Genomic DNA, 18,957 nt, shown 5'->3' with positions numbered 1-18,957 from the left:
GCCCCAGGCTCTGGACCCACAGGATTAATTGTTGGAGCCTTTAGTCCTCTAGGTAAACACTCTTCCCCCAACAGAGTCCTGGAGGGTTTTTCTTGGAAGCCATTAAAGTTCTCATTCCTGTCACCCTGCCCTTCACAGACTCCTCTTCTAACTCGCACTCACCTCGCTTCACTCCACCCCATGCTGTGCCTGTGTCCATCAATCCTAGTGATTCGGACTGAACTGGGCATGACTTGGAGGTGTGCCACTGCAGGGTTAACATTTCTCCCATCTTTTCCTTGCTCCCTTCTCTTTTCCCGTGACGGCTGCCTTGCGGTTCCTGAGACAGAGCCATCTCTTGCCATGACAGTTATATTATTTTCCAAACTCCCAGTTGGGCAGCCTTGCTGTCTCGTTTTCTACCTGGCCTGTTCAGTGCTTCACATCTTCATGTAGGCTTAATGCATTTGATTCTGCTATATTCATTCATTCCTCTAACACTGATGTACTGAACAGCTATTATGTGTGAGTGGTTTTAATAGGCACTGTGAAAGAGTAATGAGCAAAATAGACCAAGTTCTCTGCCCAAGGAGCTCATAGACTAGTGGTGATGGGGATGTGGGAGTGGAAAATAGGGTTGTCAGATAAAATATAAGATGCTCTATTAAATTTGGATTTCACATACCAACTGAGAATTTCTAATGTGACTACGTCCCATTTAATATTTGGAATATATTTAACTAAAATATGATTCATTATTTATCTGAAATTTAAACTTAACTCAGTCTCCTATATTTTTGTTTGCTAAACCTGAAAGTCTTAATGGCAGGAGACAGAAAAGAAACACAAAGTTGTATCTTAGGCGGCAGTTGGTATAATAGAGAAAGGCACAGGCATATGCCTTTATAGGGAGTGGTGGTGTGGTTAGGGGAGTGGGGGGAACTCAGGGGTAACCCCTGTAGTAAGGAGATACTTGATCCAAAGTTAAAGGAGGTGAGAGAGCAATCCTATAGCTATCCGAGGAAAAACATAGGAGGTCCGTTAGAGAACGCCTAGGTGCAAAGGCCCTGGGCAGGTGGCTGCTTTCCACACTGGAGCAAGGTGAGGGTGGGGTTCAGTGTGGCTGGAGTATGTGAGGGGGCAGCAGAAGGGAGGTCAGAGGAGCAGCAGGGGTCAGATCATGTGGGGCTGGGGCCATTGTAAGGATGTCGGCTCTTATTCTGAATGAGATGGGACCGGCTTGCAGAGAACTGAGTGAAGGAGCTCTATGCCTGACTTGCTTTTAAGAGAATGTTGGAAGCTGGTGGGTGGCAAAGAATTCCGTTAGTTGGTCCCTAGAGTCAGCCTCTAACCACTGGCTTACCGTACGGACAGTACAGAGACCAGTTGTGGCTGTGCCATGTTACACACAAGAACTTGATCTCCTGGACCCTCCAAAAGCCACTCTGTCCTGAGCCAGAGCTTGCTTCTAGTCTCTCCACGCCCCCCCCCCTCCCCCACATACTGCTCCAGCTTGGCAGAGTTCTCTGGTGCATTTTAACTGCATATGCAGTGGAGTGGAGTCTCCATTCTGAAGTATTGCTGTATGTTGACTTGCTTTAATACTGATAGTACTCCTTCCTTGGTTTTAAAGGCTTTTGGTTCATGATGTCTTCTAATAATTAAATAATTTTATAGTTTAAACCAATGCTCAATAGAAACAGAAATATAATGCAAACCTCAAATACAAACTGCATATGTAATTTTTGATTTTCTGTTAACCACATTGAAAAAAGGTAAAAAGAAACAAGTAATATTATTTTTAATAATATAGTTTTTAAACTCAATATCTATTCAAAATTATCATTTTAACATGATATGAATTAATATTTCAAGAATAATAATATTCACATTTTTAGTGAGATATTTTACATTTTTTTCCTACTAAATCTTTAAAATTGTATTTTGCACTTACGTCCATCTCCATTAGGACTAGACACATTTCTACTGCTCCATCGTTGCCTGTGGCTAGTGGTACCAATTGGACAACACAGGTTTAGAATCTGCTCATTTTCCAGGTATAACGTATAGGTCCATTCCATTCTCATTCCAATTTCCAGAAAGGAAGACTATCGTGATTGAAGTGATGATGAACAATATTACTGCTAGATGACCTACTTCCTTTGAGCACTCAATATTTGTAAGAAAACCGCATTTCTTTTTATCCTTAACTATTCATTCAAGTTGCCCTTGAATGACAGTACCTGAAATAATTGTATGGCCTTGAGTGATGTTTTACATTAGAGTTCTAAAAGAGTTGTTTTTTTTAAAAAAATGAAAGCAGCAAGCCATCCTTCTTAAAAGTCAGTCCAACTTGTTTTCAGCTTGAAATGGAAATGGCCATTTTGGAATGGTCATACTGGGAATAGCCTTTAAATTTAAAGTATAGTAGACAAAACCCCATTAATCTACCTGTGGTTAAGATGTTAGCTGCCGTTTTTCTTTATTACCATCTATGGAATGCCCTCGGTGTTTTAAGTATGAAATGTGTTCAGAAATAGATGGATAGATTATGCCACAAACATGAGACCAGCTACCCCCACCCACATACACACACACAACCTGGTTCCCATTTTTTTGTTTGTACCTTTCTGATATATTTTTCTGTATATGTACATGTTCACTATTATGTAATAGTGTAACATCATTACAACTTTATTTAGAGGGCTCATGATAATAATTTTTGTCCTGATATATTAAAATACATTAACACAATATAAGATGTATGCTTTATTCCTCAGCAAGACTTCTTGTTGTTTTCTATTTATTATGCTTCTTACTTCATGAAGTGTAAGAAAACTTTGCCCCTAAAAATGTTTCATGAACTCAATTAGATGCCACCTAATGTGTATATGTATATGTGTATATGTATACATATATGTATATATTTTCCCCACTCAAAAATAAGCTCTTTGGGCACAGGCACCTGTCATGTCTATTTTATCTTTATGTCTCAGGAAACGTTCAGTCCACAGTAGAACGTATAGTAAATTTTCACTGTCAGTTGAATAATCAGCACCTACAGATTCCTAAAGCTTGGCTATGAAACTCAGACTTGTACAGTGGTTTATCGTTTATATTCTTTTCACAGAACCTGGGAAACTAAGCGTGGACAATAACAGAATGCTCTGTAGTCCTTTAATCTAACTTGGAGTATGTGTTTCGTGATGTAACTATTATAAGGGTAAAATGCTATCAGTCATTTTTTCCTCTAGCTTTATTCACTTTTCAGCTGTAAAATTTTGTGAATACCTACTTAAATTATGAACCCATCAGAAAATATTTAAGCTTACAAGTGAAAAATTTAAAACTGAACAACAGTAAGCTCTCATTTGTGCTTATTAAAATGGCTACAAAAATAATTAAAATTGTGATATTCAATGCTGTTGTGAAAAACCATTGTAAGAAGTTGTGAAAAAGTAACACAGAGTGGATGCCTATAAAAGCAATGCCTATAAAATTTTTTTGAAGTGCCTATAAAAGCAAATAAAACTCAGAACTCTATTAGAAAGCAATTTAGAAATATGCAGTTAGTGCCATAAAATGTTTCCATTGACTAATAAAACAAGTTTAGATAATTTATCATAATTAAATTATTTGACAGAAAAATGAGTATATTTACAGAGGTATTTATTTTAGTTTATCTTTAATAGTAAAAATTGGAAGAACACGAGTATTCAACAATGTGGGACTGATTAAACAAGTGGTCACACCTGACTTTGATAGATGATTAAACTATTCACAAGACAGTATTCACAAATACTGTGTGAAAACAAATGTGTGTATAAAGATTTAAAAAATCAGAACATCAAGCTATGCAATATGTTTACAATTGCTTGAAACTATGTAACTGTAAATATCAAAGACCAGAAGGAGACAGGACAAAATGAAAACAATTATTATAGAGTGATGGGGATTACGGGTACAATTTTTTGCTGCCTTTTATGTTAAAGATTGGCAACATAAAAAATCAAAGAAAAGAAGGAGATCAAACTTTCATCCCTCAATGTTCATATATTAAGGAGAATGTTATGCAGATACCTAAGCAGCATTTCTCTTCCTTGCTTCAAAATCTCAGCATGAATTTTGTCCGGTTCCAGGGGCTTAACCATTCTTTAAAAAAAAAACTCTGGCTACCATGGTTATTCTTTGAAAGTCTAAACAATGTTTGTATTGTTTCCTGGCGGCATCTCTTATTTGCATGAAACCATGAGTTATGATATTAGTGCTTCCTGTTGTGGATTCTTTGAAGCAAGCAGACTCCATAGGTCTTTTTCTGGTTGCACAGTAAATGATACTCCTTTTTCAGGGTGTATTCTGTTTCCAAGTTCTTATCCTTTGTTATGTACAAATGGCATATCAAAATCTTGCCATAATGACCATCATTATTCTAAGTCAACATTTTTTCCCATTTTACCAAGGAAAGTGCAAGAGTTACAATTACAGTGTGACTTTATATAGGAAGCAGAATTTTTTTCCAGGAGGTTAAGACTTTAGCAATTTTAATAATCCACTATAATAGTAAAATACTTTTCGCTATTCTAGACACTACAAGCTTCACATTGCTTAGTTTATCTGGTAGATATTAAAAAATCATCTCTATGTAGGTTATATTTAATTCAGGTTTCTACACATTCTGACAGTCATTTATAAGTGGGACTATAAACCAAATAATAATTAAGATAGAAATATTCATCATCTACTCTCTCCCAATTCCTAGATACATTCATTCACTTATCAGTGTAACATGGTGTTAAGAGCATACCTTCTTAAACCATGAAGGTTCAAGTCCTGACTATAGTTGTGTAAATCTGGACAAATTACTTAACTTCTCTGTGCCTTAGTTTCTTTACCTGTAAAATAGAGATAAAAATAGTACCTACCTCATAGGAATTTGTGTGAATTGAGTCAATGAATATAAAGATCCTGGCACTTAAGAAATGTTACTATTATTATTAATATATATGTTTTTGAAGCTGAGAACACAAATATAAAAGTGACGGAATTCTTGCCCTCCAGGTGACTTAGAAAACATTCTCAAAAATCAATTAAGTTTGCAGTGAACCTAAAACTGCTCTAACAATAAAGTCTATTTTTTAAAAATCAACTAAGGAGCAACTTTACTAGCCTCAATGGAAAGAAGAAAGTTGTCCAGTAATTGGGGCACACAGTGAAGGGCTTTCAGAATGTTTTAAAATGAGAACAGAATTCTAATTGCTGTAAGTTTGAGCCACATGGAAGCATAAAGGCCCAAAGTATCTTTTCCTTGTTTCTGGGCACTTCAGGGAGCTTTGTCTCTTTGGAAAACAATTGCTGGTTCAGAGTCTTGAAAGACTGGTATACATCATCATCTTTCTGAAGTAGGAAATTTTTCTAGCCTAATAGTCATCATCTTTTGCCCAAAAGCCTATCATTCAATATAGCAATGAGATCCATAAGTCTGAATGTTTTATTCTACTTATTTTTACAATGAAATTGGAAAGAAAAACCAAATCTGTTTTTAGTGTTTACTTTTGTGTCAAATGTGTCTAAATGAATTAAGTAGGTGTTCAAAGATGTGTATGTTCTTCAAGATTTAGGTTTGTAAATGTTCATTTAAGTCTAATGTGAGAACAGAATGATTTATTCTTTCTTTTTCTGAGCTGATGAATCACTTAAAAGTTTTTTGCCAGGAGAGTCTTGTATTTTCAGTTGTCTTTTACTCATTCAAAAAATATTTATTTGATGTTCACAATGTACCCAGCAACATGCTAGATGTTAATTTCCACTGGTAAGTTGCCTCAGTTTTCTTAATGATGAGAAGACTGAACAAAGGAAATTAACCCCGTTGTATCCTTGCTCCATTACATGCAGCGTTTTGGACCATGGAAGCTAACTTGAATTTAAACTAATAGTCACTTATTCTTAATCTATTTCTAGAGAATTATTAGATGGCTGTCTCCTCTAATGATCCATGTAATGTATTGATTTTGTCTATTTTACTTAGTAGTATCTGTTTTTCTATTTTGAGGGTGAGCCCGGGTTGCCTGGAGCAGTAGGACAGAATGGAATACCAGGACCTAAGGTTAGTACAAATAAAGCCAAGCAGAATCATTTGACCCATGAATTGTCAGGAAATTGTAAGCTATTATTTAATACAATTTTTAACAATCTCACCAGTTGCACTTACATGGGTATTTTGTGAATAGTATAATATGCTATAGTATAGAACTTTGTTACTAATGAATTAATTGTATTTGTGATTCTCATTAGTATTAAATGCAGAAAAATCAATGGGATGTGATAATCTAACATCTTTATTCTGAGATACTTAAATAACATGAGTAGGCCTATGTTTCCAATATGGCTGTTGTCATTTTACCACTTAATGGGTATATAAAAACATAGGTCATGTCCATATTGCCTAAAATTTTTATATTTACATGCCTTACTAAAGATGACATTCACTATGGCTTTTCCCCAAGATTTGGCCACCTCCAACTCTTACACAACATAACCAGTTAATCAGATGAAGGCAGAATAAAGATGTTTAAAATTTAAAAATGGATGTAGTCTGAATTACTAAATAGGGAAAAAATGTAATGAAGATTTTTTTATTCCAAGTCTTCTTTGTTTCTTAAAAAAATTGAATCAGTTAAATATAAAAAGATTGGGGACAATTTAGTTTAAATCAAGCAGGCAGCCAAATCCCAAATCCTTTGATGAGTGAACATCCCTTGAAGTACAAAACTAATGTTTAATCCCATCAGCTGTGCTGGTGTGTATTCGTACCCACAGATGCCTGTCAGCTGATTTTACAGATCGTTTGCTATTGACAGGCGCCTAGGACAGACCTTAAATTTATAGACCTGTTTTTTGTCCTGCAGGAGAGGAAAGAAAATATTCCTTCTGGGACTCTAGCTGTTTTCCTGTCTTCTTCTCTCTCTTTCTCCATGCTAAAAAGCCAGACAATGGGAGTTAATGCTTAATGCATGTTCACAGTGCTATTCTGGTGTTGCCTAGCGACCATCAGGATGGGTGTTGAGCAGTGAAGGTGACCAGAAATGCAGAAAGCCAAAGGGTCAGGTTGAGTTCCAGAGAAAAGAGTCTTGCTTCCAAACTGACTTCTGCAGTGGGTTATAAATTTAAAAAAATACAATAATTGCCTTATTTCATTTTTTTCCAAAGCAGTCTGATCTTATGGCAACATTCACTCAAGCTTTTCATAGTAAACTATTATCATAATGTATATGATTTACTTTAGGACTCCTACTCTCCTACTCCAACCTCTGTCCTTTCCTGGGTAAAGTGAAAATGAGATTCTCTTCAGGGCACCATTTTGCATTTTAGTCCTCATGCTATCCAGGTCATCATTTTGAATAAGGACATCATTCCTAAACTCACTTCAATTCTGCCCCATTCTAGTGTCTTTCCTTAAGGTGTCTCCTAAAATAGACCTGATCTGGAACATGCTCTTTACCAGAAGCTAAAGAGAGTTTATGACATTGTAAGGGGTTCAAGATTAGGACTATTTATGATCATGTTAGGGCAAGACAGATTGGGTAACTACCCTGGCACCCTAGACCCTGGAAATGATCTATGAACCAGGGAACGCTTTGAATAAAAGGATTTTCAGAAAAACATGCTAGTCCACCTGATTAACTCTGAGTTTAAGCAGAATGAAAAATTATAGGCTAAGAAGCCTCTCAAGATATTGAATTACCACACCATCATTCTCCTTAGTGCTCCAAAAGCCAGTTTCTGGATGATAATCTTCAAAAACATTTCTTTAGTGCTATAAAAGCAAAAAATTAAGATTACATTTGATAATTGATATTCATACTCAAATTCTCCAGGAAACTCATTTTATCATTTGTTTTCGTATAGCAACTGCATGTAGCCAAAATAGAAAGTGTCATGCATAATTTACCTAGTAAGTTCAATATCTGTTTTGTTTAATAATGATAATAAAATTAGGTGTTTTATGATTTGATGTCACCCAATCTCTGTCCTTTTGCTCAGGGAGAACCTGGAGAACAAGGTGAAAAGGTAAGAATGATTCTGCCTGTATTTCTCTCTCCCTACTCCCCACCACCAGCATACCAAAGAAGTACTCAAACTAAACTATATGCATGAATGGATGGGTGGATGGATGGATGGGTGGGTAGATTAATAGGTAGGTAGGTAGGTAGGTAGGTAGATATGTAGATATATAGATATAGATATAATGACTCCTGTGTTTTTTCAAACTGTTAATTAGTGGAAGGAGGAAATAGTGTGATTCTTATGTATACACAAAAATTTGGGTTAAAAAAAGTTTTAAAAAATAAAGAGAAAGGTGCCGATATACCTTCAGAACAAATATTTAATAATGAAGAGAAAAGGAGCAAATTTAAACATTCTGTGTCAGGCTTTTAAGCTTTTAAATGGGTTTCAAAAATCCTTAGGCCTGCAAAATCTGGTCTGCCTACTTGCTAATGCCATTCTAATACTTTTCCAAGCACCCACATCTCTCTCTACTGCTTCTAATGTCACTAGGTTAAAGGGATACAGATGTTTACCTGCAGCAATTATCTGAAGGTTGCCCACAAAGAACTCCCATAAAAACCAAAAAGAGAAACAGGAAGAGCAGAGTGTTAAGTTACTCCTAGACTCTTTTTCTTACTTGGGCCTGTCCTGATTATTTTTAGGCTCTGATTGCATATTACGATACTTATTTTCCTGGTTCTCATGCTACTTATTTTAATAGTGTTTGAAAAATATGCTGAGTAGGAAACTACCAAGTTACTACATCATGCTCTTTGTAAGTGATATGGTCTTTCTGACAAATCAGTATTATAACCTCTCATCCCAAAAGAAGTTTATGTAAAGATCAAGAAAAATTCTTAATTATAACTGTATTTTTCAACATTGTAAAGAAAAAAAACCATTTATTTAATGGAGGGGGAGCAAAATATGTGGGTGGAAAGGGCAGTTTCCTGAGGGGACAGCTCAGTTAAACCCTTCACTTTGCAATTACTCTGAGCCAGTTTACCTACTAAGAAGGTTGGTTTGTTTGTTTTGTTCTGTAATAGAGGGATTTTTGTGCAATTTTATAAAAAGCATGCAAATCAACTGCCTATCAAAGATCCCTCATAACACATTACTAGGACATTTATTTAGCATCCAATCAGTTCATGGTAATTAACCTGAAATTAATTAGTCACTGGGTGACTCTTTTGTGTAGAAATTAGGAGGGAAAAGGAGCAGTATCAGCACCATACCAGGCGTTCATCAGAGAAAGTGTCCCAGGCTCTTGTGGCCTGCCGCAGTGTATTTGTCACCATAAACAAATGCCCAGGCAGACTAACTTCCTGCTTATTTGAAAGAATAAAACAAAATACAGAGAAAAAAGTGAAAGTCTGCCTTCCCAACTTCCTTTCTGCCCCCTCCCAAGAAAGTTATGATCAATAGTTTCTGTCCTATTTTAAGAAACTTTTTGAGTAATAGAAAAGTGACTGCATTCCAGCCTATGGAATATGTGAATAGTAATGCATTGTTATCATTAATAGCTTATGATGTGCCAGATACTGCCCTAGTTGCTTTACACACAGTGTAGTACTTATTTCTTATAACTGTGTAAATTATCCTTTCCATTACATTGCACAGGAGAAACCTGATGCATAGAGAATCTCATTTGCCCAGTAGGTGCTGGAACTGGTCTGTCTCCCTGGCTCCAAAGTCCATAACATTTCCACATAACATATTGTAAGACTTATATTGAAGAATTCAGAATTTAAGGAACATAATAAACGAATGCTTTATTTCCCTAATGCATTGCTTCGTAGACAGAAAAGAGATGTCAGTGAGGGAACAGGCATAGGAAGTCTCAAAAATAACAACAAAAAAAGCATAAACTATGATTTTTAAAATTTTTCTAGTAAAGCATAAAACATTCATTTCACAAATGCAAACCATGTAGGCCCAGATAAATAAATATTCAGTCTACAGGTTTTGAGGGCCCTGTCATGTACTTTGAGGCCCTGGAGATTTTGAGATATGCTTGAAGACAGGGCAGGATTTATACAGATGGAAAGGGAAAGAGAGGGGAGGGATCCAGGTGACAGGAATTATATGAAGAAGGCCTCAGAGTTGGTAAGGCCCATGGCATATTCAGGGAACTGTCAGGAGAAAGCCTTTGTTTGAGTGGAGCTTTGAGCAGAGACAGAATTAAGAAGGCTTTAAGTGCCCAAATAAGGCATTGGAAGACAGATAAGTGTTTTCTGTTAATACTGTGGAATAGTTTAAAACTGTTCAGCCATGTTCGTTGTAGTAAAATTTCTTTTATTGATATCAGACAACTGGTCAAGTATAAATACATTAGCTCTATAGAGCATTTGCAACAGATTTTAATATATAGTGTTCATGAAAGAAAGCTTAAAATAATGAAAAATATTATCTGCTTAACGTCACCAGTGTATTTTACATGTGTCACTTTCTCACCTCCTCAGGGAGACGCTGGAGAGAACGGCCCCAAGGGTGACAGAGGCGAAAAGGTACAGTTTTGTAAGACAAGAAAGGGTACATATGTGAGCAAGAAATATACTTCAAGTTTATGAAGATGGGGGATTTTTAGAGAGATAAGTGAGAGTTGCTTAATATGAAAAGGTCAGAGATCATTCTCCAAGATTAGAAAACATTTAAATATTTGATTTATAAAAGGTGATTATTCCGCAAGCTCCTATCCACAAATTAAAATATTTTCAAAGTAAAATGATATATCAAAAATTATAGAAAATGTGTAGCTAAGTTTTCAGTAATATGGCTTTCAAGGAATTAAAACACTTATTCATGTGTAAATGGGACGCTCCCTTTATGCGCAGGCATATGAAAATAGAGGCCCTAAAGTGATTCAGTTTGTACCAGTTTCAGGAGAGAACATGTCAGAGGATTGGAATGAGATTTACAAGTTTGAGGCCAGGCACGGTGACTCACGCCTGTAATCCCAGCACTTTGGGAGGCTGAGGTGGGTGGATCATGAGGTCAGCAGATCGAGACCATCCTGGCTAACACAGTGAAACCCCGTCCCTACTAAAAAAATACAAAAAAATTAGCTGGGCATGGTGGTGGGCGCCTGTAGTCCCAGCTACTCAGGAGGCTGAGGCAGGAGAATGGCGTGAACCTGGGAGGTGGAGTTTGCAGTGAGCTGAGATCGCACCACTGCACTCCAGCCTGGGCGACAGAGAGACTCTGTCTCAAAAAAAAAAAAAAAAAAAAAAAAGTGTGATTATAAGGCTTAAGAATGATATATAATGGACTTTGGGGACTTGGGGAAAGTATGGGAAAGGGGGTGAGGATAAAAGACTACACATTGGGTATAATAGTGTACATTGCTTGGGTGATGGGTGCACCAAAATCTCGGAACTAAAGAACTTATCCATTAACCAAACACCACCTCTTCCCCCAAAAACCCATTGAAATCATAATTTTGAAAAGAAAAGTTTGATTATAAGTTAATGTCACTTGATTAGACCCTCTAATGCAGTCTTGAAAATTTACCTCAATTCAAATTCCACTAAATCTGGGTATTTTGTCAGGCTTCATATTCAGTCCTGGGGCAAAGGGTCTTTTAAACCATTATTAGCATTTATACTGCAGTAGTCTTGTGGCTTGTCTTCTGCCTCCTCTCTTCTTATTTTTCCTCAGTCTATCATGATAGCTTTTGCTTGGATTCATACTTTATAGATACCTCTGACAGAGGAAGGATGTTATACTTCACTTGTGCTATGTGTTAAAGATTAAGAAGATCTTTTTAAGAAATTGAAAACAGAATAAAGTCAGATGGGTTTTAATTTAAATCAAGCTAAGTAGTTGAGTGATGAAGATTTATTTATTTAGCCTTACAGTTGAGACTAAGACTATTCCACTTTGAAAATTATTACAGTACAGATGGATAATGGTTAGTCATAAAAACATAGCTACAAAATAAAAAGAAATTTATCTTTTTTCTTCTCATAAATATTAATATAAATATGGCATGTGTGGTAGGAATGAAATAATGTCACCAAGTAGCAATTATATTCATATTCGAGGAGTCTAGAAATTAGAGTGGGCTCAGTTTCTTATAGATCTGTGTTTCTCAACCTCAGCACTATTGACATTTGGGGCCAGATAATTCTCTGTTATGGGGCCCTCAGATGTTTAGCATCATTTTTGGCCTCTACTCACAAGATACCTATGGTACCTCCAAGTTGTGACAATCAAACATGTCTCCAGGTATTGTCAAACGTTACCTGGGGGACAAAGCCACCCACAGTTGAGTATCACTGCTGTAGGCCCATTTTATTTATCTGCCAAATTCAAGTATCATGCTGCAATCAAATATGGCATGAATCTGTTTAATACAAATGAGACCAATGATATACCCTGATTACTCTCAAAGTCAGAATTTGAAATCCTAAATATGTAAACCTGGTGTTACATCTAACTTGCTTGTTTTTGCTTAAAAGCAGAAGTCAGTAAAGTGCCAGAACATAAATATTTTAGATTTTGTGGGCCATGTGGTCTCTGTCACAGCTACTCAACTCTGTTGTTATGGCATGAAAGCAACCATACACAATACATAAACAAGTGAGTAGGCTGTGTTCCAATAAAACTTTATTTCTGGACACTGAAATTTTAATTTCATGTAATTTTCATATGTCATGAATTATTATTGTTATTTTGATTTTTAAAAACCATTTTTAGCTCCTGGGTCTTGCAGGTGGCCAACTGAATTTGGCCATAGTTACCAACCTCTGCTTAAAAGAAAGGAAATATTCTACACAGAGGGCAATTTTTTTCAAGTGAAAAAAATTTATACTACGTCTGAACTATGCCTATGTGGATTTATGTAGAGAATTTTATGCTTAAAAGATGTCTTTTTAAAGTTTCATTTTTGGAATGTAGGCCAATAATTGTTTCTTCAATCATATTGTAAAATTAAATTTTTTGAAATTTAATTTTACAATGGTAAAACAGCTTTTTTTCTTTGAAAAGACCAAGTTCATCTCAAAGGAATACTGTTCTTATTTTATATATTAATGCAAATCATTTACCATACTGACTCACACATAATAAACTCTCAATAAATATTAGCTTTTCTTCCCACATGGAAATTGAAATCAACTAGATTGTTATTCTTTTTTTTTATCAAAAAGTTTTATTAGTCAGCTGAAATTAAGTATAAGAAATACTTCAGTTAAAATGGAAATCATTTCCATAAACCTTCAATGGGTCTAAACAGGGGATTGTAAATAGGAATCTGTAATGTGTATAATATGTAATCTGACCTGTAGCATTTATCCCAAGAATGCTGTAATTGGAATATAATTTTTGATGTGTTTTTTAAACATTTCCTGCTTCTGTCATATAATTTGTTTCCAGCATGTTGGAAACACTCTTCTCATGGCCTTTGTGTTCAGTATGTGAAACTCATTCATCGTTTACCAAGTTTGAGATGTAAAAATTTTTAAAAATCCTTCTTTTCTGCCATTGATGTAGTAAATTACGTCATTGATTGACTTTAATAGGATTTTTTTTTCCTTTTGATTCAACTCAGCGCCTTTGGATGGTAAAGTAATCTAAACCTTTCCAGACTGGTCATCTGGAAATACTGTGGAACTATAAAAACCACTAGGCTGGGTTTTCTCTGTGGCCAGTAACTTCAGCACACTCTGGCCTACAACCATGGTACACCCTAGATTTAAGAGCGTAAACCTGCCAAAGACGGAGTTCAGTCATACGTAGAGTTACTATTGAAGGATTATGTCCCACTCTTTGGAGTGTTAACCCCACCAACAAATGTAGAAATTGATTTCTTATCTATTTTCCCTTGTGCGAAATGGGGTATTTGTGCTGCACACTAAATGGTTTGGCCACATCACTCTACTCTTCACAATTCTGTCTGTTGGTTCAAAAGCTCTGCCTTCACTTTCTTAGCATTACCTGTTTTTTTTTTCTTTGCTCCTCTCTCCCCCATTTCCATTCCTATGTGTATTCACGCTGTCTTCATCTTCATACTTCACATCTACATAGCAAAGATGCATGTATGAAGTATGAAGTATGAAAATGCATCTTTGACTTGCATCCTCTGAGCCTTTTCAGAAGCCACATCATATTTGGAGCCAACCAAACTGTCTTCTTTTCATAAAATCACACCTGAAGGCCTATCCCAGTTGGCACTCCCACCCTAATTGGTGCCGGGCCTTCCCTAATTAGCACACATCATTCCCATAATTTAGAATACTATTGCTGTCTGTCCTCCGCCCCCTGACTCCTCATCACCACTTCTCTACTTTCTGATATTACTCATTCTTCAGTCTGCTGTAAACTTAATTTATAAGTCAGTTCCCTGAAGCAGCCTTCAGTCTCCTCTGGATTAGGTAGGTCACCTGCTATATTCTCCACAGCACTCTTTATAATTCCTTTGATAGCCATGCATTTGCTTATCGTGTCTTCTGTGCATGCATAGTGACACAGAATTTTCCAAACATGACAGTCTCTTCCTACACCAGATTTCAAAAAAAAAAAAAAAAGGAAAGAAAGAAAAAAATGAATTACCTTTCATGCTTTCCATCAATAATATTTTTGCACTACATATATTACAAAATGATCATTGTAATGCAGGACAAGGACAGGGATTATAACTTCATTGTTCACTGTTATCTCCCAGCTCTCAGCATCTATTAATAGATATGTCTGGCACACAATTAGTGCTTGCTAAGTATTTGTTGAATGAATTAATGACTGATAAAAATAAGTCACTACATTCACTTCATATATCCACATGTGCCTTATTAACACACACATATAATTATCTGAGTGTTGTTTTGAAAATAATCACAAACAAAAATGGAAACTGTGCTTGAATGAAACATAGTAAAGTCAAATTCATTTATCTCAAGTATCTTCTCATAGTATTTCCTCATCTATAACTTACCCTGTAGAAATTTTTATTTCCAAGCCAACTGACTTATGAAGCTGAGAGTATACTTAAGACGCAGTTGGGGTTTTTCCCCCTACTTTAATCCAGTATTCATTTTCACTTTGTGGGGAAGGAGGATTATAAACACACACTGTTTTATTTCCACTACTTGCAGCATTATCCTTTAAAATGTTTAACGTATGACTGTCTTCCAGCAGTCATGTTACCACTTAAAAGTTATAAAAATTCCTTGAGATTTCACAGTTCTAAGTCTTTAAAAAAGAAAAAAAAATCACCCTTAGTTGTCCATCAAATGGAACTGCTCAGATTTCCACAAATATATTGGCCTTTCAAGAAACTGTCTTTTCCTTTCCATCCACTTTTTATGAGAACTAAATCTAGTCTTTATTCACATTAGGGATTATCTGGATGCTTTTCGTTAAGATATTGAATTCAACTACAATTAATACAAGCAGCTTCTTTGTATTTACAAGTTTACTACAACCTTTATGTCCTGTTGTCAAAATGAAATAAGCCAACAATTTTTTTGTATTAAAAAAAAAAACCTAAAACACGGCAGTAGAATTTAGGAAGCCCCAAATTCATTTAACCTCTAGCTGCTTTGATATCCTTGTTTATTAAATGGAAATAGTAATATCTGCCCCCTTTATTTCATGAGAGTTTTGTGAGGTTTAAATGAGATAAAGTAGGAACTTTGTATAGTCAAAATTGCTTTTATGAATTCAAAGATATTATTGTATAAAATATTGCAAACCTGATTCATTGGTACTGATGGCTTTCAGACTTAATTTAGTAGAAATAAATATTCTTTTTATTGGACATGTTGCTTCCCATTTGGAACTCAATTGGATATTAATGATTGGCAAGAGAAATCAGTCTCATTCTACAGTAAGACAGTATTAGGGTCCTCTTGTTTTTTATGTTTAGTTACATTTTAATTTTCAACAGGAGGAATAGCAATTATAGATGTCAAAGAAACTCACGTAACTATCGGTTTACTTAACAAGCTAATTTGCTATTTCCTTCTCTTTCGTAAGCTTTTTTTTCCCCCTTCCTGAAGAATTTACATTTTGATCCTTGACAATTAACCTGTTTAAAAATTCTTTTTGAGATTTGTTCATTCGTTCACCATACATGTATTGAGCATATACTATGGGCCCGGGAACTGAATAAAAATAGATCCAGAATCTGCTCACATGCAGCTAACTGTCTAACAGAGAGATAGACAATGAATAGGCAGGGAACATAAATAGCCAATTAGGAAGTGAGCTGCGGTGGACATGAACAGAGCATGATGCTACGGAGTAAGATGTGTGCATGAGGGGCATGCGTCTGATGTGTCTAGGCTGGTTGGTGAAGGGGTCTTCAAGGCAAAGCCAGCCATGGGCAGAGGGGAGAGAAATTGAGGGAGCTGGGCAAGTGGCCCGTGTACAGAGGCCTGAGGCCTTATATCTGTCTCTAAAAGAGATTGATGAGCAGCTTCTGGAATCTAGAACAAGGAAATGGGCCCCCGGAGCTCCTTGAGCATTTGTACAGATGAGACAGCTGAGGAAATCCCAATATGTGCCTCCCTCCTGTGGCTGTTTCTATTTTCTTGACAGTCTCAAGTGACCTTTTCTTTTTCCTTCTAGCGTATTCATGAGACAGAGAGGGCTAGAAGGAACTTGAAATTCTAGGCCCTTTGCTGACTTCATTTCAGAAATAAGCAACATTCCCAGCTACCCTCCATATTATTTTCCCCATTAGTTCCTCTCTGCTTATTTATAACACATTTGCTTTAGAGAAGTATTCACCCTCAGTGAAATCTGGCTGGAACACAGTACCTTATTAAAAAACAGATTCTCAAGACTTTCTCTCAGAGCTCACATGTGTCCCCCTCACCCACAAGTCATCCATCATCCTGTAACTTCCTGGTGCCTAAGTTACAATGAAATAAGTGTAAAGCTGGAAAAAACGTGCCCATTGTAACTGTGACAGTGCTTTATGAGGAAAACAAACTGATCTGCTGCGTGGGTTTTTCTAACTCGACATCATTAACCTCTGACTTCATCTGTTGAACCTTGACTTGCTGAAGAGTAAAAGGGTCAGGGAACTCCCAGTAAATGATAGCTGATGGCATTAATAAATTCCAGGAATAGAGAAAGCCAAAAGTTCCATATCCCTAAATTGTAATTTATTGCTTCACAATGTATTTTTAGCGCTGTATCAAGGGAAGAAATTCATGTTTATTTCACGGAATGTAGTCCTTATGTATCTGCATGCGAAGTAAACCCAGTTTTTAGGAAGTACATTGTTTATCTTGGAAATTGTTGACATCTTAACAGCTGAGATATTGGTACAAAGTCTTATGGAACGTAGTTAGGCCCATTAGTCATGAGGTACCCTTTGAGTACCTGTGTTGGTGATGGCTCTCTGAGTGCTTGTGATGTTTCCTATTCCCGTAACTTGTGAGATAATCTCTCCTGGGTTTCGTTTTAGGGTGACCCTGGATCATCTGCTGCAGGAATTAAGGTAACTATAACCTTGCAAGTATTTGTACTCCAGGAGTTACAGTTCTGATTTTTATAGGCCTCTACTTTCTCTCCCTTTTTAGCAACTTTGATGGTTATAACTCTGTTCTTATTCTCCTGCAATAACTGGGCTTCCAAAAACAATAGGGAATATCTGTGGGAAATGTGATGAAGGTTTAAATAAGAAGTCTTGCATTCTCTTCCCTTTCTGATTGGTTTTTATGGAAATGTGATTTATATGTGATCTATAGCTATATTTACAGCAAAAAAAAAAAAAAAAAAAAAGAAATCCGTATGTCTAGTGAGATGTAGAGTCGCAGGATAAAGGAAATAAAAGACATGTGGTTGAAGAAGGGGGCTAGGCCATCCCTGTGATGGTGCCCAGAGGTCTAAGTGTTTTAGAAAATTCTTGTAAGACTGTCTTTTTCATCTTTGGTTTTCTTTGGTCAGGGAGAACCTGGGGAATCTGGTCGTCCAGGGCAAAAGGTAATATCTCTATCTCTAGTGTGTTCTTACTGTCTCATATTCACCATTTTATATCTACCATCCACTGTGTAATATGAAAACAATTATTACAAAATGATGCAGTTTTCATGTTTTGCATTGCAGAGTATTATTGTTGTTTTGCATTTTAAAAGATCTTGATGATGACCATAGCACAATGTGCAAACAAACTTTATATATGTAAAAGATGCTTTGTGAAATAAAAGTCTGCATATACTTAGCTGTTTGAAACTCAAAGATTAGGTGGGTTGGAATGCCAACAATGTATCCTGCATGCTTCATGGTAATCTGCATGTTTCTGTCTTCTATTAAATAACTTTTTAATAGAAAAAAATGTCTATAATTGGCTGTGTTGCTTTGCTGTTTCTATCTAACTGTCATTAAACTGTCTCAATAGTGATGGACAATTCTTTATGAATTATATTCCTTTTCCTATCATTGCAAATGCTTCCATACTGATAATTTTTTATGTGATTTATATCTACTTGTGCCGTGGCTGTTGTTATACACACTAAATTTGTTAATGAACTAAATTTTAATTAGAGACACTAGCGATACCATTTTATGGATACATTAGTTTTTGTTTTTTTATTTGTATGTCACTTTAGCAATAAATTAGAAGACATGCAGTGAATATGTTTAGATTCATACTCTCATTTGAGTCTGAAACAGGAAACACATGCTAGCAGTTTATCGTCTGAGCATTTGGATATCAATGCCCATACAGTCAGATTTTAGACCACAGATGTAGCTAGCAAGTAAATATGGATTCTATATTAGGTTAAATCTCTTAAAGATCATGACTCTGCCTTTGTCTAGCAGTAGCTGATGTTGTAGATAAACATATGAATAGAAAAATAAAATTTACCTATTAGCAGAAAAGGGAAGAGAGAATAAATCCCTTCTTGTATTTTGGAACCTGAAGATGTAGTAAAATAAGGTTTCCAACTTCTTGAAGTCATTGAGAGGATAATTGCTTCA

At 35.9% G+C, this 18,957-nt stretch overlaps 1 protein-coding gene across 1 annotated transcript in view; it reads left to right on the top strand.

The window, feature by feature from the left end:
• COL25A1 (collagen type XXV alpha 1 chain) overlaps positions 1-18,957 on the top strand; it is a 497,365-nt gene that overhangs the window by 397,224 nt on the left and 81,184 nt on the right. Inside the window, exons 12-16 of the mRNA XM_063705462.1 lie at positions 6,029-6,082; positions 8,020-8,046; positions 10,488-10,532; positions 17,441-17,473; positions 17,923-17,958. Of these exons, the coding sequence (XP_063561532.1) occupies positions 6,029-6,082; positions 8,020-8,046; positions 10,488-10,532; positions 17,441-17,473; positions 17,923-17,958 (195 nt within the window). The remainder of the gene's footprint in view (positions 1-6,028; positions 6,083-8,019; positions 8,047-10,487; positions 10,533-17,440; positions 17,474-17,922; positions 17,959-18,957) is intronic.

The sequence above is a fragment of the Gorilla gorilla genome, chromosome 3 (genome assembly GCF_029281585.2).
Source record: "Gorilla gorilla gorilla isolate KB3781 chromosome 3, NHGRI_mGorGor1-v2.1_pri, whole genome shotgun sequence".
Taxonomy (NCBI): domain Eukaryota; kingdom Metazoa; phylum Chordata; class Mammalia; order Primates; family Hominidae; genus Gorilla; species Gorilla gorilla.
The sequence above is the reverse complement of the archived record's forward strand: the minus strand, read 5'-3'. Positions and strand labels throughout refer to the sequence as shown.